We start from the raw sequence: 16878 nt of genomic DNA on the forward strand, positions 1-16878 counted from the left end.
CCCTGCCTCTGTCAGAGGTGACCTTAATTGCCCTGTGTGTCACGTTTCCAGTATCTGCCTCTGAGCATGGTTCAGGGATGCTGCCAGTTCACATTGCCCAATAGCCTATAAGGGAATGTTGCCCACCCTTAACCCATACTTGGCGATAGCAGATCTTTCCGGTAATTGCACTAAAATGCCTTCTGATGTTCTTTAATGCGCTGGCCTCAGGTTCTTCCCATCTCTCCTATGTATTCTGCATCACATTCACATGGAATGGTGTATACCACATATTCCATGTGACATTATTTAGAAATGTGCCCACAGCCCAGGTGGTTAAAGTGGCCAGACAGCGGCTCATGGAAGATGATTGGTGAAAACAGGCCGCCGACAGGTTGAGTCCAAAAGACGTACAGTATGTGACCTCCTCAGCACGTCTTTTGTCCACCGATTTTGTCTTTGATGATACTTACTAAAAATCTGGCTGATTCATACGAGATTTGCCGCTTTGGATTTATTCGTGCCACGCTGAGGAACAATCGCTCGATTTCTAAATAAAACCAAACGGGCTACGGACTGGCAGACTTCGCTCGGTCTCTGATCAAACCCAGTCTGTAGCCGAGGTCTAGATCCCAAACTGACAAGGCCCAGGTGTACTTTGGTATCGTGATCTGAGGCACGTGACCCGAGACCTGTGCCGAACTAGCCGGCGTTATAATCCCTGAGATGGCGGTGCGGTTAAGCGCCGCCGAACACACACACACACACACACACACACACACACACACACACACACACACACACACACACACACACACACACACACGCACGCACGCGCACACACACACGCGCACACACGCACACACACACACACACACACACACACACACACACACACAATTTATAGTAGATCACAAGTTATGTAGAAACAATTTTTCCAAATGAACTTTTTTATTCATAACTGAAGAGATCAAACTAAACACTGTTGTAGTTAAAGGAGACTACCTGTCAGGAACACCTGCAAAAAAACACAGACAAATCAAAATTCACTGGTTGCAAAAGTTTCATCCCCTTCGGTGAGTACTTGGTGGAAACAACTTTTGCAGCACAAATCTTGCCATAAATGTTTAATTGGTTATCAAGTCAGGGCTTTGACTGGGCCACTCAAGAACATTTATTTTCTTCTTATTCACTCACTCCAGTGTGGCTTTAACCTTGTGCTTCGGATCATTGCCCTGCTGAAATGTGAATCGCCAACCCAGTTTCACATTTATGGCCGACTTGAGCAGATTTTCATCAACGATTCTCCTGTAATTTGCACCCTCCATTGTCCCTTCTATCCTGACAAGCTTGCCAGTCCCTACTGATGAAAATCAGCCCCAAAACAGGATGCTGCCACCACCATGCTTGACAGCAAGGATGATGTTGACTGGGTGATGTGCAGTATTAGGCTTTCACTTGACGTAACGCTTTGAATTTAGATCAAAAAGTTCAATTTTTGTCTCGTCTGACCATAAAATATTTCTCCACATGCCTGCAGTATCATTAATATGCTTTTTCACAAACTCCATACAAGCTTTTAGAAGCATCTTTTTCAGTCATTGCTTCTTTCTTGACACAGTCCTTAGATGCCAGCTTTGTGAAAGGAACAGATAATTATTGTTGATTGATGAACACTGACCTCCAACTCAGATAAAGAGCCTTGCATATCTTTCAAAGTCATTGTTGGATTTACAGTGACATCCCAAACCAGTTTCCTCCTTGCCTGGCTGCTAAGTTTGGATGAGCGACCTGATCTGGGTAGAGTCTGGGTGGTATATGATATGTCATCCAATTCTTAATGATGGATTACACTGCAATCAAAGGGATAATGAGCGACTTCAAAATCTTCTTATAACCCTCTCCTGAATGGTGCTTCTCCACCAGTTTATGTCTGACTTCTTTGGAAAGCTCCTTGGTCTTCATGTTTGTCTTGTTGGTTAACCAAGTGAGTTGCACATTAAAACTCCTTTGAGAAGTGGGGGAGCTTCATTTTAAAGTTAAACCACTGAATAAATACAGGTGAAAGCTGTTACACTTATTTTGTAACCTTTCAAAGAAATAATTTGCTCCTGAAGTGATTTTGGGTTAATTATGCAAAGGAGTCGAATACTTTATGCAAATGAGAATTATCTAATTTTCTTTGTTAATTGAACTTATTCACATTTTAACTGCATCTTTTCGCTTTATCACTTTGGAGCAAATGAAGACTATATATTAAGTTTGATTTGAAAGCATTATGAAATAAGCTCAGGTGGCATCAAAATGTGAAAATGTTTGAGGGGAGGGTGTGGGGGGGTATACTTTTACAGGCCACTGTGCATCGTGGTTGTATACCTGGGATAATTCCAATTGGACTGGGCCATGGCCTGACACCCAGGTCTATGCTGCTTCACCAAAATGGCTGTGCATGATTTTGATGATGGGCAGAGTTGGATGAGCTGTCCCAACAATGGGGGGAAGGCAGTCTGTCGACACATACATATCTACACACATACACATCGTCGATATCGTCTATCTTTATATTACTAAAACTCTCATCTTGTATGTATGTATATATATATATATATATATATATATATATATATATATATATATATATATATATATATATATGTTCCCAAAATACAGCCAACACTGTACACGATAGCGAAAAATTTTCGGCCCACCTTACTCACCATTCGCCTGTGGTGTACAGTATCAAGTTTCATTCAAATTGGGCAATGAAAAAAATTATTAAAAAATCAATTCCTGATTCAGTCAAGTACTCTTTGGGAGTATTTGATCAATGCAAACAACCTCAGCGGTATAGTTTGCTGGAGCTATCTTATCTTTTTTCTTGAAATGATTTTTTTTTTTTTCATCAACCGCTGTCACAACGGGAACCCAACGGGTTCACGGGTCGTCTCGTATAGTCCAAAAATGAACTGACATATACGTATATATATATATATATATATATATATATATATATATATATATGTATTACATTGTGACCTATTTCATTCCTGAGAGTGCAGTAATGTGAAAAGAAAATGAAAGGAAAGAGATAACATTGAATCATTAGCTCATTGCACTGGAGTCCAACTATTCATTTATTCTTCATTCAGGAAGCGTAGCTCTTACCATTAGCAAGTCCGCAGGCTTGAGACAAAGAAAGGGGATGTGAAGATCGAAGTCGATGATTGGTTCACTCGGTCCTGATGCTGAGGGAAGCAAGATGTCCAGATGACCCATTTTCAGGCACTGCAAACATTCAAAGTGTAAAAGTTTACATTCCTGTTAACATGCTGATTCAAATGCCATGGGAATCATACAAATGTATCACAACAGGAATCATTCTTACCACATTGCAATGACATTCCATGACAATGAAGTCTTTCAAAGAAACCGATACATTTATACATACACAGAGAGAGGCAAGTGAAGGAGCATGATAGCTTGGGGCAAAATAAATATAATGTGGTGAATGGAACACAGTGAGAAAGAACACAAGAATGAATCACAGCACTGGAGAATTAAATTCAGATGAGGGTAAGAAATGGGTTTCCAACAAATTAGCATTGCACAGAGGTAGAAATGAGAAAGACTGCAATGGCCTTTGGCTGCAGACTTAAAATCCTGGATGGAAGAGGTTGAGACAAAAGGCAGAGTGAAGAAGACAATTCTTCAGAGTAAGTAAAGAGGAGGACAAGAATTGTGTAAGCTTATACTCAGGTAATGTAACAAGGAAAGGAATCTATAGATCTTGGTGTTTCATGCAACAAGTCAGGGCATCTCATGAACTATCACCAACATCTGGCCTTCGAGGTTTGACTAAACCTTCGTCCTTTTTTGACAATTTCTTTGAGATTGATTTATACGCCATGTGAACATTTATTTTGTTCAACATTTCGCTGTCAGAATGATTCAGAAGTCGCACACTTGTCTTTAAAGTTTATTAATCTGTCATTTTCGACCCGACCACAAACAGCTAGGGATGCCAAAAAGTCTGCCGTTCCTTCCATGTAACGCTAAGTTGAAGAACCATCTGCTAGGATTGATTGCTGGTGGACAATAAAGATGTCCTGCTGTCTTTTTGGAAAGAGGCGGCCAATTATTGCTGGCATCATGGCCACAATTACAAATTCCTGCCTAAATCAGCCCTGGCCGAGTGAGAAGGTCGGCATCACCAAGTTTATTTGCCCACAGAAATGCCAACATGCCATCCATACAATCTCTAAGGTCATGCGACAGAACAGATCAGTTGAACTCTTAATTTCCAATACACATAGCAGTTCATTACAATGTCACCGCCTAACTATGTCTGCCATCTGGCAAAACAGGGCACAACAGCCGACAAACAACCAACAGGTAATGATTATTGTTCTTACCCTCTGATCTCAGCTACCTGGTATTAAATCTACCACGTGTGCAAACCTTAGAACGTACCAAGTGCAGAGGCCCAGGTGGAGGTATTGGGACCAGTGAAAGGCGTGCGGCAAATTCTCTGACCACCTCTTCAAACTTTCCATGATCATCCATGTCATAATCGTGTTCCTCCAACTCCTGCTGCAAACTAACAGACAAATACTTTTTAATAATGGGAGTGAAGCAGGCTATCCTTTCCCCTGATTCGAGTTAATGCTCAACGCCAAAGTAAACTCTTTTTGACAATGGTGAAGAGCACACTGAACTAACGCAAGATTCTTCCTCAAAGGGATCAAAACAGATATTCTAACCATCAAAAAGGCATTTCACTGAGAACCATTAAACTTAATTTAATGTGAAAAAGAACAACCAAAACAAAACAATCACATGATTAACAGCGCCTTCGGAGAATAATCAAAGATGGCCTGGTGATCACTGCTTGCTTGTTTCGACAAAGAAAGGCCCAAGTGGGAAGCTCACGCACTTCCTCGACTCATCAATTGCAATCTGATTAAAATAATAAGCAACAGGTGTACGACTCTTCCCGAAGAGTATTCATTGTCGAAGTGAAGTTAGAGTGGCAGTTATATGCAGACACAGAATCCACAGAACAGAATCTCAAAATGATTTGTACAAGTGTGGAGTTTTTGGGACAAACTAGAAACGGTGATTGAAAAGACTGTCTGTGACGAGAATTCTTCCACAGTTGATAATATCCATGGAGTAGACAGGCGTATCTGAAGTGCAGAGTGTTCTGTTATTCGTCCTAATCCTGAAAAACTTGCGTACCGAGTTATTAATGGAACGCCAGTCACTGGTAGGTTGAACAGCAGTGATCACCAAGAGCAAAAGAGAAAACAACATACGCTGGAGGTAAAGACATGTAAAGTATTGAAATTGTTCAGTGAAATTTGTCCAACACTTTAAGATTTGACAAGGTAATGCAATTACAATATTACAACAGTATTTTACTCATTTACAGTATGTATAATATTGTCCTGTGCTCATTGAAAGTGAGGGAGGGTTATTGCGACTCGAGTCCCCACATACTAGGAGTAGTGTCAACTTGCAATGTGAAGCCATTTTGTTTCCTTTGAGAGCGGAACACCGAATCTGCGCCCTTTCGAGGTGAAGCATCTTGTGTCCATTTTTTAATTAAGCTGTCTTTCTCATCACCCAAAAGGAAGATAATATTACTTAATGGTTTTATTTTTGTTGTTGTTCTTCCAACACATCAGGATAAGGATACAATTAGACAGGATTAATTTAACCTTAAAGCATATCGCAGAAACCCTGGAAAAACCAAGTGCAATATGTGAGTAAAAGTTCACTTTGATGAGTGCCTGATTCGATGAGCACAGTGTGTGTGAGCAGAAGAAACACACAGGAAGTGACATCATGCAGGATTTGAAAGCAGTGAAGGAGTAAAGTGAAAGACGAGCACACTATTGAAGAGAGTAAAGAATGAGAAAAGATAACAAAAGTGAGTGAAAACAAGAAGGCTGACAGTCTCGGTCCACAGCCTTTTTGGTGGTATAGGGAATACATTTGTGCAATCTGAACGCTACACTGCCTTTATTCACGTCCCTCGACTTTTGTCACATTTTGTTGTTACAGCCTGATATTAAAATGGATTAAATTTAAATTTTTTGTCACCGATCGACACAAAATACCCCACAATGACAAAGTGAAAACATGTTTTTAGAAATTTTTACAAATCTATTGAAATGACTGTGGCCCTGAAAGAAGAATTAGCAGTTTCCGTCCAACTCTAATGTTTTTATGCCTCCACTGATGAAGTCGCTGATGGTGATGTTTTCGGGTTGTCCTTCTGTCCGTCTGTGTGTGCGTCCGTGAGAGCTTTTCGTTGCCACGATAACTTAGGAGCAGCTGAAGGAATCCAAGTCAAACTTGCTGAAAGTATATATAATGATGTAAATATAAACTGATTAGATTATGGGACCAAGAGGTCAGAGGTCCCGTTAGGTATAAATTCTGTCACTGTGATAACTTTTGAACCAGTGATGGGATTTTGACCAAACTTGGTATAAATATCTATTATGATGCAAAGATGAACTGATTGGATTTTAGCATGTAGAAGTGAAAGGTCAGAGGTCATATCAAGTAAAAATGTGACACTTGAGAACAGTTGAAGGGATTTAAATCAATCTTGGTACAGCTCTGTAAAATGATGCAATAATGTAGGGGGGGCATATCAGTTGACATCACGATGTCAAACGGTGCCATTGTAGTTTCTTTCTTATTTAAATTAGCTCAACTGGCATTTTCAAACGAGCTCAATAAACAGAGGTTGTGGATCTCACCAGTTGGCTATTGAGAAGCACATAAAAGATTATTGACAAACATTAGAATGTGTCCTAAGTGCATCCACCAGTTTTCCCCAACAATGGAATGAGCCACATCCATGGTCAGAGACAATAAAAGCAAATAAAGAAAAGTTTAAAGCAACTTGGTTCGTGCAACATGTGCAAATGAAAGTATTTATTATTATAATAATCATTATTACATTGTACCCAATCACGTGTTTCTTTCAACCTGTTAGGTTAATAATCTGAGTCCTCATGTCTGGATGCTTGGAGTTTAACAAAATAGAGATTCAGAGATGGACTGAAGGCTAAGTCCTGGATTCAAGTGCCCTGCAGATGACTGCGAAACTTTAATGATATGAAATAGATGATAGTCCTTACCATGAAAGGCAGTCCTTGAGAGCTGTGTAATATGGAGCTTTGGAAAGCAAGCAGATACATGTTGGCAAGAATGCATAATTCTGCTGTCCCTCCATGGACATCTGGCTACCATCGGGTCTCAGCTGGTTGTACACCTGCAGCATCAACACCATTTTTGGTAAACGGTTCACTTGATGATTACATATAAAACTGCACAGAAAGAAAGCCACACGATAAGCACAATACAAGTACCAGAAAGTACCATTACAGGACTTCATAGTGAGCCACGTGGGAAATCCAGGAGGGACACAAATAAATCACAGATATTGATACGGTGACAAGGAGGAGTAAGACATGGATGGAGCATTCAAAAAGTTAGATGAACAAGATACTCACAATTATCCAAAACACACCAACGTTTTCTATTTTCCATTGTATGACGAGTACTAAAATTGGAAAACTCTCTGCACGTCTGAACCTGACACAATAAAAAACCGTTAGGCCAATTTCCGTCAAATTTTCCACGCATGCTTGGAGTACCCAGAGTAAGGAACTGGGCATGAAAAAAAAAATCTCACCGCCAGGGTGGGGAGACATGCGATTTTTGGCTGTACACATGGAATAGTGCAAGCAGCTGAACCCCTGACCACCTGACCCTCTGCCAGAGAAGGGGGTATTGCAGGTGGCAAAACAATGCTATTTCTGCACGTCAATCCATCTGTCCGCGCACCTTCATCCATCCATCTGTGCACGGGTCCATCCGTCCCTCCATGCTTACGTCTGCGCTTCCGTGCATCTACATGCATCCCTCTGCATGCGTGTGAGTATGCGTCCCTCCATGCATCCGTGTGTGTGTGCCTGTGCACGTGCCTTGTCTACTACATACGTGTCATTGACCATTGAATCTCGTTTGTTTAGCATTTTGAATGCCCCATGTTTGAACAGCCAAATATACATTTGTGCACAAAATGATAAAGGAAGGACAGGCGATTGAAACGGGCAAAAATATGCACTTTGTAGTGGTGTAGGGTATTACAAAATGGCACATTAATCAGGATGACCCACAAGCAGACAAAGACTTTGAGGAAATGTGGACGCACGCACGCACACACACAGAAAGAGACACAAAAACATGAAAAGGTAAAAGAAGACATATTGAGGAATAACATTGTAATCAAATGCATACATTTGAGAGAAACATTCCTATTTCTCGCTGTTGTAACACCAAAGTGATACATGAGAGACAAAGTACAGCCAAGTAAAATAGGGCAGGGCAAAACATGCCATTTAAAAATAAGGGCTCACACACTTATTACGCATGCAAATATGGAAAACATTTTTAACAACTACAGCCGACACAAACAAAACACAACACACGTGAACTACTGTCCCTGCAACCCAATGCACCTTTCCCCCAGTGTGGTTATATACCAGACTCAATCATGTTGAGGAAGACTGCATCAGATACGATGTTATATGTAATATGCTGCTCGACTGTTCTTATAGCATGGATGTTCTCCTCCATACTGTTTATCAAATGTCACTATTCATGGTTATAACTGTAACCAACTGTAGTTTAACTGTAGTGTTCAAGAAGTAATTCGCTGCAGACTACTGTAATTAGAACAGTAACCATCAATAGTTTTAACTCTAGTATTGAGGAGCAATTCTCTGCAGACTTCCTTAATTACCTCCACCATCGAAGGTGAAGAAGGTTATGTTTTCACCCCTTTCTGTCTGTCTGTGTACAGGATATCCCAAAAAGTTGTGGACGGATCTGGATGAAATTTGGTGCAGGATGGGTGTGTGACAGGAGCGAAATAATTAGATTTTGGTGACGATCCGGATCCGGATCCGACATCTAGAATTGTTAAAGTGATTCTTCACCATTGAGAGATAGGGTCAAAAACTCTATAGTTCTGTATAGCATGATATTTCAAAAATGCATTGGGCCCGATATGTACTCGTGAATCAGGCATTACGTGGCGGAGGTATGCGCTCCACTGAGTGCCCTTCTAGTTGGAACTGCAACCAACTGTAGTTTCAACTCTAGTATTGAAGAGTAATTCTCTGCAGACTACTGTTATTGGATCTGGAGCCAACTATAGTTTTAACTTTATGCTGAAGATGCTCACCTCACACCCTCCCCCTTCCACCACCAACCGATACACACACAATACACATAGAGCTGAATCCACAACCCCAAAGTGCGTACGTAATAAAAGTATGCTCCCAAACAACGTACTTGGTTTCCGTTCATGTTTATCAAGTGAATTGTATTTTACTTTTCCTGGTGATGACAAATCCAATTGATGGGAGCAAGTGCTCAACTGCCAAGTGAGAATGGAAACCAAATGCATTCTCATCATGTTGAGAGGGGTGTGATACTATAACTGGGTGTCTTACCCTGCTCGACTCTTGATGTAATGTGGAGTGATGTAATGCGGAACGGCGTAAAGGAGCTCAAATAAAGGTTACCAGTGGCCGATGGAAGGTTAACACCACAGCATATGACTTCTCTCCTGCAACGTCCGTCAGAACCAGGGTGTGTACACTGGCACAAGGTCGTATGGGAGACAGGTGGGTGCCATCTGTGCATGGGAGAGAAAGCGAGAGGGGTGGTATGGAAGAGAAAGCGAGAGGGAGTTTAATGTCCATCCGAGAGATGGCACACACATTGATAAATCACCCTACCTGTGAAATACCGAGATGACAGTTAATAGCTCAGTTGAAATTCAAACCCAGGTAAGACAGCTTAGAGCGAGCATGCATACCTCAACTATCCTGCCTTGGTGTGGGGATTCATTGCTTTGTATTTTGTAGCCAATGAAAACAGTTTTCAATTCTTTCTTGAACTCTTTCTAATCCTCGAATTTATTTTGCCTTCCTAACTTCGGAGATGTCCCCATGGCGAACCACGCCACGGTATCGCCATGGAAGCTTGTTAAGATTTTGCTTGAAGAGCACTTACCAAGTGGGTGAAGCACTCAATCAAGCACTCCAACAAAATAGTTGAGGAAACTTAAAAAAAAAAAAACAGGCACGCAAACAACTTTTACCTTTATTGGAACTATTACCTTTTCAAATCCAAATGTACCTTTACAAGTTTTTACAAATCCCTTTAGTCACTTCACAAATCCAAAACTACCCATTTGTACCACGTCTGGTCCGTGTGTGCTGTCTATATACATCTTGGTGCCTGCTGCAACTGCCGACTACATGCATGCTTGCACATGCAGTGACCTTTGCCCACCTCTGGTCGACACCACAAATCAGATTCGTACATGCTACACTTTGAGGAAGCCGTAAATTAAAAATGAAACTGTTAGTCACAAACAGCACCCCCAAACGCATTCCTCCAACCTCCTTGCGGCCAATGCTAACCTTGCACATGCACCGGTGATATAATCATCCTTTCCCTCACACACGTGCACAGATTCTCAGTGGCACGCTCAAATTTACCCACACCTGCACTGCGCGGCATGTCCCGCATGGCTTCGGCGTCGCAGCAGGTCTGCTCCCCACGTGCCAGAGCACATGGTTTGCAAGATGACCAAGTAACCTCCAACATGGCACCACACACCACAGGGCCACGCAACATGGGCCTGGGTGCGAGTTTGGTCCGCACGCCCATGCATCCCGTGCATCTCAAGATGACGGTGCATGAACCACTCTCGTAGGATGATGAAGCATGAACCACTCGCTCAGGATGACGGAGCACGAACAACTTGCTTTGAATAATGGAGCACGAACCACTCGCTCAGGATGATGGAGCAGGAACCATTCACGAAGGATGACGGAGCACGAACCACTTGCTCAGGATGAAGGAGCACGAACCACTCGCTCAGGATGATGGAGCATGAACCACTCCTCAGGATGACGGAGCACAAACCACTTGCTCAGGATGACGGAGCACGAACCACTCGCTCAGGATGTTCGCTCAGAATCCAATCATCACGAATGACTGAGCACGAACCACTTGCTTTGAATGATGGAGTACGAACCACTCGCTCAGGATAATGGAGCACGAACCACTCACGAAGGATGACGGAGCACGAACCACTCGCTCAGGATGATGAAGCACGAACCACTTGCTTTGAATGACATGGCACAGCAAGAATGTCCGCAGTGAGAACGATTTGCTCAGAATGACGTAGCGCGGAACTGCTATCGACTGAAGGGCGCTCAGCAAGAGACTGAAGCACTCCAATTAAATGGTCAATAAAGAACGGCTGGCCAAGCTGTGGCTGCAAAGCATATAGGATCCTCTTAACTTTAAAGCCAGTCTTCACTGCACATGCAGCAGTGAAAAAAATAAAATGAAATTTGTTAAAATAATTACTTTATCCACAAAATAATTGCTGTTTAATGTAGAACAACCCTGAAGACATCAGAACGTTTAATCGCCTGTGAAATAAACATTGCAGATAATCCGCCATGTTGCCTGGTCATCTGTGTACATGTCACGTGGTACATCGTTCGCAGTCCAAGCAGACGTTAAAACTTTATTTTAAAATGTCCGTTTTTCACCAGATTTGCTTTGATTCCCTGCAGAGTACCTCGCAAAACCTCCAAAAGTATAGACACAGATCTAGCAGATGCTATGGTTAAGCAGTCCTTCTGAGGGACAGGGTGCAAGATCAAGCACTGACTGCATTGTCATATAGCTCAATGATGCTGGTTAGTTTTGGCACATTGTTAAATATTTTGTTCACAAAAAAATTCTCAAAACAGTTGAAAAAGAAAAGTTTAATGCTTTGGAAATTTCACATTTTCTTGTGTATATATGGAGAAGGATGGAACATCGCCTTGCCTGATTAAAGCGAATCGTTACATTGGCTTGGTTATAAGACCTGTAATATCTTTAAATTATCAGATTTCACTCCACATTTCAACACTTATTTAGTGAGGACAATATCCGGTTTTCAAAACCGAAATAATATTTTGATAACATACTTTAATTCGTCCGCGAGAGTAGATCGTGGAAAATCGTATCACGTAATGCATGAAATCGCTCCAAGCTCCTAAATCGAAAACGATAGCACTTACACAATATATACAGTAATTCGAAGCTCTGATGAACACGCATTTGATGAGTGAGGAAAATGAAATAAATTTTCACAAGGCATCTTCTTCTTCTTTCGGCTGCTCCCGTTCGGAGTCGCCACAGCGGATCATCCGTTTGATCCGCATAGTGATTTGGCACATGTTTTTACGCCGGATGCCCTTCCTGACGCAACCCTGGTCGCCTCTTACGACACAGGGATATGGTACACCTATTTTAACCGGGATATACACCGGCCCAGTATGCTGGTACTCATTTCACCGACCTCAGAAGGATGACAGGCTGAGTCAACTCCCTGGTGTATTAATTCAGTGGCCCAACGGGGCTTGAACTCAGGACCTTTTGGATCCCAAGCCGCTGCCCTATCCACTGCGCCAACACCAGGCTCAAATTTTCACAAGGCATATAAATCAATATCAAAGAAATTGTCAAAAAAGGATGAAGGCTGAGTCTTCATAAACTTCAATTTGCCCATGAGAGTAGATCGTGGAAAATTGTATCATGTAATGCATGAAATCACTCCAACATCCTAATTTGAAAACCATAGCCCTTACAAAAGCGATGTATACAGCGATTTGTAGCTATTATGAACAGGCATTCGATAATATGAGTGAGGAAAGTGAAAAAAATGTTTATCGTTAAGAAGTCATTGCAGCAAATTTGGCTTGACCTTGTTTAAGGCAAATTTGACTGCCCTTCTTGTCTCATGCCCCTCCCCCCCCCTTGCTGTGCATTGTGCGTTAGCTCTCATAGGAGCCTCAACAATGTATCCAAAAAAAATAGTTTGTATTTTAGCTTCAACTACGCAAAACAATACATTTCACAGAAAAAAATCTTATACACGCGAAAATGGTCTAATTTGCCTGAAACAAGCATTTTTCAGAAGAAACAAAAAAAAAAGCATTCTCTGACTCCAGTTTTTGTTCCAAATCACTATTCTGAAGTGGAAACGCGTGATTTTCTTTAAATATTGTGTATGTAGAACAACCCTGCCGTTGTTTAATGCTGTTGTTCAACGACACAAAACAACACGTTTTACAGAAAAAACAAAATTCATGCAAAAATTGCCAAATTTGCCTTAAGCAAGGTCAAGGCATGCTTGAGCAGGACAAAAAACATGGCGGCTTCAAACCCAAGCGAGGTTACCAAGGAGACGCCTAAAGACCCTAAAGAGCGAGGTGGCTGAGGATAAAGGATATAATTAGATAAAGCTGTTAGTTATCTTCAAAAGGGGTGTTTAAATTGACCCAAACACCCAATTTTTCTCATGCACTTCCTTGGAGTTCCCTTCGCATTCATGCAAAGTTTCAGGCTGCTTGGTTTTATGGTTTTGGAGTTATGGAGGACACACACACACACACACTGCCATTTATTAGTATAGATACCAGCAAATACCACCTGTCACTTCGCTGACAGGAATACTGAAGGGGGGGGGGGGCGTGAGTAGGTCGAGGGTGAAAGAGAGAGGAGGGAGGGGGAGTGAGGGAGATTGAGGACGGATGGGTACCGAGGAAAGAGAGGGGGGAGTGAGGAGGGTGGAAGAAGGGAAGGCAGACGTGCGGTGGAGCATTAATTACGATTCACACCGTCTCATCAAAATGCTTCTGCAGAGAATACGAGTGAAGATGGAAACAAAATAATGTCTGAAATCCATTTTGTATCAGTCAAACTATAAATACCGCCCAGAGACAAGCACCACCCCAATGCCATCACGCTTACGGTGAACTTCCACATCTAAAAAGGCAAATTGGCTTTCTTTTTCAATTTCGATTGTGAAGTTATGCTGGGGAATACCCGGCCAAGTTGTTCCAGTAGGTGGTCTACCATGTTTGTACGCACAATGACGAAAGTGTCATCTACATATCTGTTCCAGTATCATGGGAGCCAATTCTCATGAGACTCAAATATCCTTCGTTTGAGTTCCTCAATCACCAAATTAGCTACAACAGCAGAGACCGGTGAACCCAAAGCTGTGCCAAATATTTGTCAGTCGTGTGCACAGTCTCCAGGTGTTAGTTTGCTGTTTTGGCAAGCCATTTTCCAATCGTTTGAATGTTTCAACCGGTCGAGTGTGACGCTCACCGCAAGATGGACTGGGATGTTGACAGTGTAAAAGGGAAACCACATCGAAAGACACAATCATCTCATCATCTTGGATTCTAACCTCTCTTATCCTTTGGACAAATTCACCACTATTCTTAACCGTTTTATCAGTCTTTCCAATAAGGCTGCCAATGATACGTGCTAGAAAGCCTGACAATCAGTAAGATGGTGCATTGAAGAAGAACACGATGGATCTCAGAGGGACATTGTCTTTGAGGATCTTGGGAAGACCATACAGTCTGGTTGCTGAACCATTGCTGCAGTGAAGCCAATTGTAGTCCTGGTTGCCCAGCCTGCCTGCTCGTTTTAGCATGGACAATCGTGTGTTCAAGGACCGTTGTTGCTTTGGAGTTGGGTCATCAGGTAATTATTGACGAGTTTTACCATCTTCCAGTAGTGATATGGTTTTGCCATGGTAAGATTCCTTCTCCATTACTGCCACTGCCCTGCCTTTGTCTGCTGGTGCAAAGATCAAATCGGTCCTGTTTCTCAAACTTTTAATTGCCTTCAGCTCTGGTACCGAGAGGTTCGGTTTAGTTTACTAATGTGTATAAAGGCTCCGATGGTCTGAGCCACACAGTTCGTGATCGTGGTTTTCTCCTCCGCCGGTAGATTGGTAATGGTGGACTCCACACTCACAATGATCTGGGCCACAGGTATGGATTCAGGGGTTATGCTGAAATTTAACCCTTTCCTTAGGACCGACGTTTCAGCATCCGATAACGTTTTGTTTGGTTCATTTACAACCCTTTTTTTCTCATCGTCAAAGTGCGTAGGTTTGTTGCGGTTATTGTTAGGTACTTGTGGTTGCTGCCTTTGGGTGTGTACCGTGTGCAGTGTCTGTGATGATGGATTTGCATTGTTCCTCATGTCTGAAGTGCACGTGTAGTGCGAAGAAAATTCTGTGCGTAGTTTGTCCAGTTTTCTGGTGTGTGTGCTTGTAAAAGACTCATGTGTCGCCATCGCTCAGTCTGCTGTCATTCTGAGTACGCGTTCAAATAGAGCCCCATCCATGACTCCACGAAGTTCCTCCTGGCAAACTTCTTCATCCTCGATGAGGTGTCGAAATCTGCTGTGATGTCCGTCCTTTATTCTGAGTCTCAGAAAATGAAAACCTGTGGCTCGCATAATGTTGTTTTCCTCAAAGCTCTCCACCGGGGGTCGAAACCTCAGTGAGTGAGGTAGCAAGTTATCCCTGGATGCGCCCTGGCGGTGTTTGTCCCAGACGCTCCCGGGTGGTGTTTGTCGCCGGACGCGCCCGGGTGGTGTTTGTCCCAGGACGCGCCCGGGTGGTGTTTGTCCCCGGACGCGCCCGGGTGGTGTTTGTCCCCGGACGCGCCCGGGTGGTGTTTGTCCCAGGACGCGCCCGGGTAGTGTTTGTCCCAGGACGCACCCGGGTAGTGTTTGCTCCAGGACGCGCCCAGGCGGTGTTTGTCCCCGGACGCGCCCGGGCGGTGTTTGTCCCAGGACGCACCCGGGAGGTGCTTGACCCTGGACGCGCCTGGGCGGTGTTTGTCCCCGGACGCTCCCAGGCAGTGTTTGTCCCCGGATGTCAGAGCCGGATTAACCATTAGGCAGACAAGGCATGTGCCTTTGGGCCGGCCAAAAATTCTTTTCACATTAAATATTTGTCTTTTTTTTGTGTTAAATATTTTGTTCTTGAATCAGTTCATCTTTTGTCTGGGGTCCATTTCCATGAGCCCGAGATCTAATTTAAATTTTTCAGGCCATTCTCTAAAATTTTGAAATGTGGCTTAGGCCCTGCTGAGGCTTAATCCGGCACTGCCGGACGTGCCCGGGTGGTGTTTGTCCCAGGACGCACCCGGGCGGTGTTTGTCCCCAGATGTGTCCGGGCGGTGTTTGGCCCCGGACATGCCCGGGCGGTGTTTGTTCCCGGACATGCTCGGGCGGTGTTTGTCCCTGGACGCATCCGGGCGGTGTTTGTCTCCAGACAGTTTGGCTCCGTACATGTCCAGGCGGTATTTATGTCTGGACGGGAGTTTATCTCCAGGCCGTCTTTATCGTTTGCACAGTAGAAAATGGATTTCAGACATTATGTTGTTTCAATCTTCACTGTTATTCTATGCAGAAGGATTTTGGTGAGAGTGTGAATTGTAAGTAATGCTCCACCGCACGTCTCCCTTCCCTTCCTCTTACCTCATACTGTCTTCTCTTCCCCCACCCCTCCTCGCTCCCCCTCCCTCCTCACTCCTTTGCTCTCCACCTCTTCACTCTCCCAGCTCTCTCTCCCCCACCCCTCTCTCCCTCTTCCCCCCTCCTTTTTTCTCTCTCCCACCTTTAGTTTTACCGTCAGCAAAGTGACGGGTGGTGTTTGCTCTAATACACATTGTTGCGGGGCCGGGTATCGGTGGCGAGCACGACCGCTAGAGGGAGCAGTAGAGTCGGCTCCACCAAACACACCGGAATTTAGGTCGTGACCCTCGGATAAGTCAGAAAGGCACGGGTCCCTTACAGGATCATGAATCGCCAATAATTCGACCACGTGGGGTAGGGTTAATTTCCAAACTTCAATATACCTAATTACCCATGCGGCAAAGCTACCGGGGAATTCACACCCTCGACAGACCTCGAGCG

General features: G+C 43.3%; 1 protein-coding gene across 3 annotated transcripts in view; it reads right to left on the minus strand.

The window, feature by feature from the left end:
• LOC147028357 (DENN domain-containing protein 3-like) overlaps positions 1-16878 on the minus strand; it is a 134285-nt gene that overhangs the window by 96490 nt on the left and 20917 nt on the right. For all 3 annotated transcript variants that reach the window (XM_085878676.1, XM_085878677.1, XM_085878678.1), the window contains exons 5-8: positions 9594-9706; positions 7137-7270; positions 4450-4576; positions 3145-3264 (exon numbers count right to left, since the gene is read on the minus strand). In XM_085878676.1, coding sequence (XP_085734802.1) covers positions 3145-3264; positions 4450-4576; positions 7137-7270; positions 9594-9706 — 494 coding nt within the window. The remainder of the gene's footprint in view (positions 1-3144; positions 3265-4449; positions 4577-7136; positions 7271-9593; positions 9707-16878) is intronic.

The sequence above is a fragment of the Eptatretus burgeri genome, chromosome 4, assembly GCF_056783735.1.
Source record: "Eptatretus burgeri isolate ZD-2024b chromosome 4, Ebu_testis_v1, whole genome shotgun sequence".
NCBI classification, from domain to species: domain Eukaryota; kingdom Metazoa; phylum Chordata; class Myxini; order Myxiniformes; family Myxinidae; genus Eptatretus; species Eptatretus burgeri.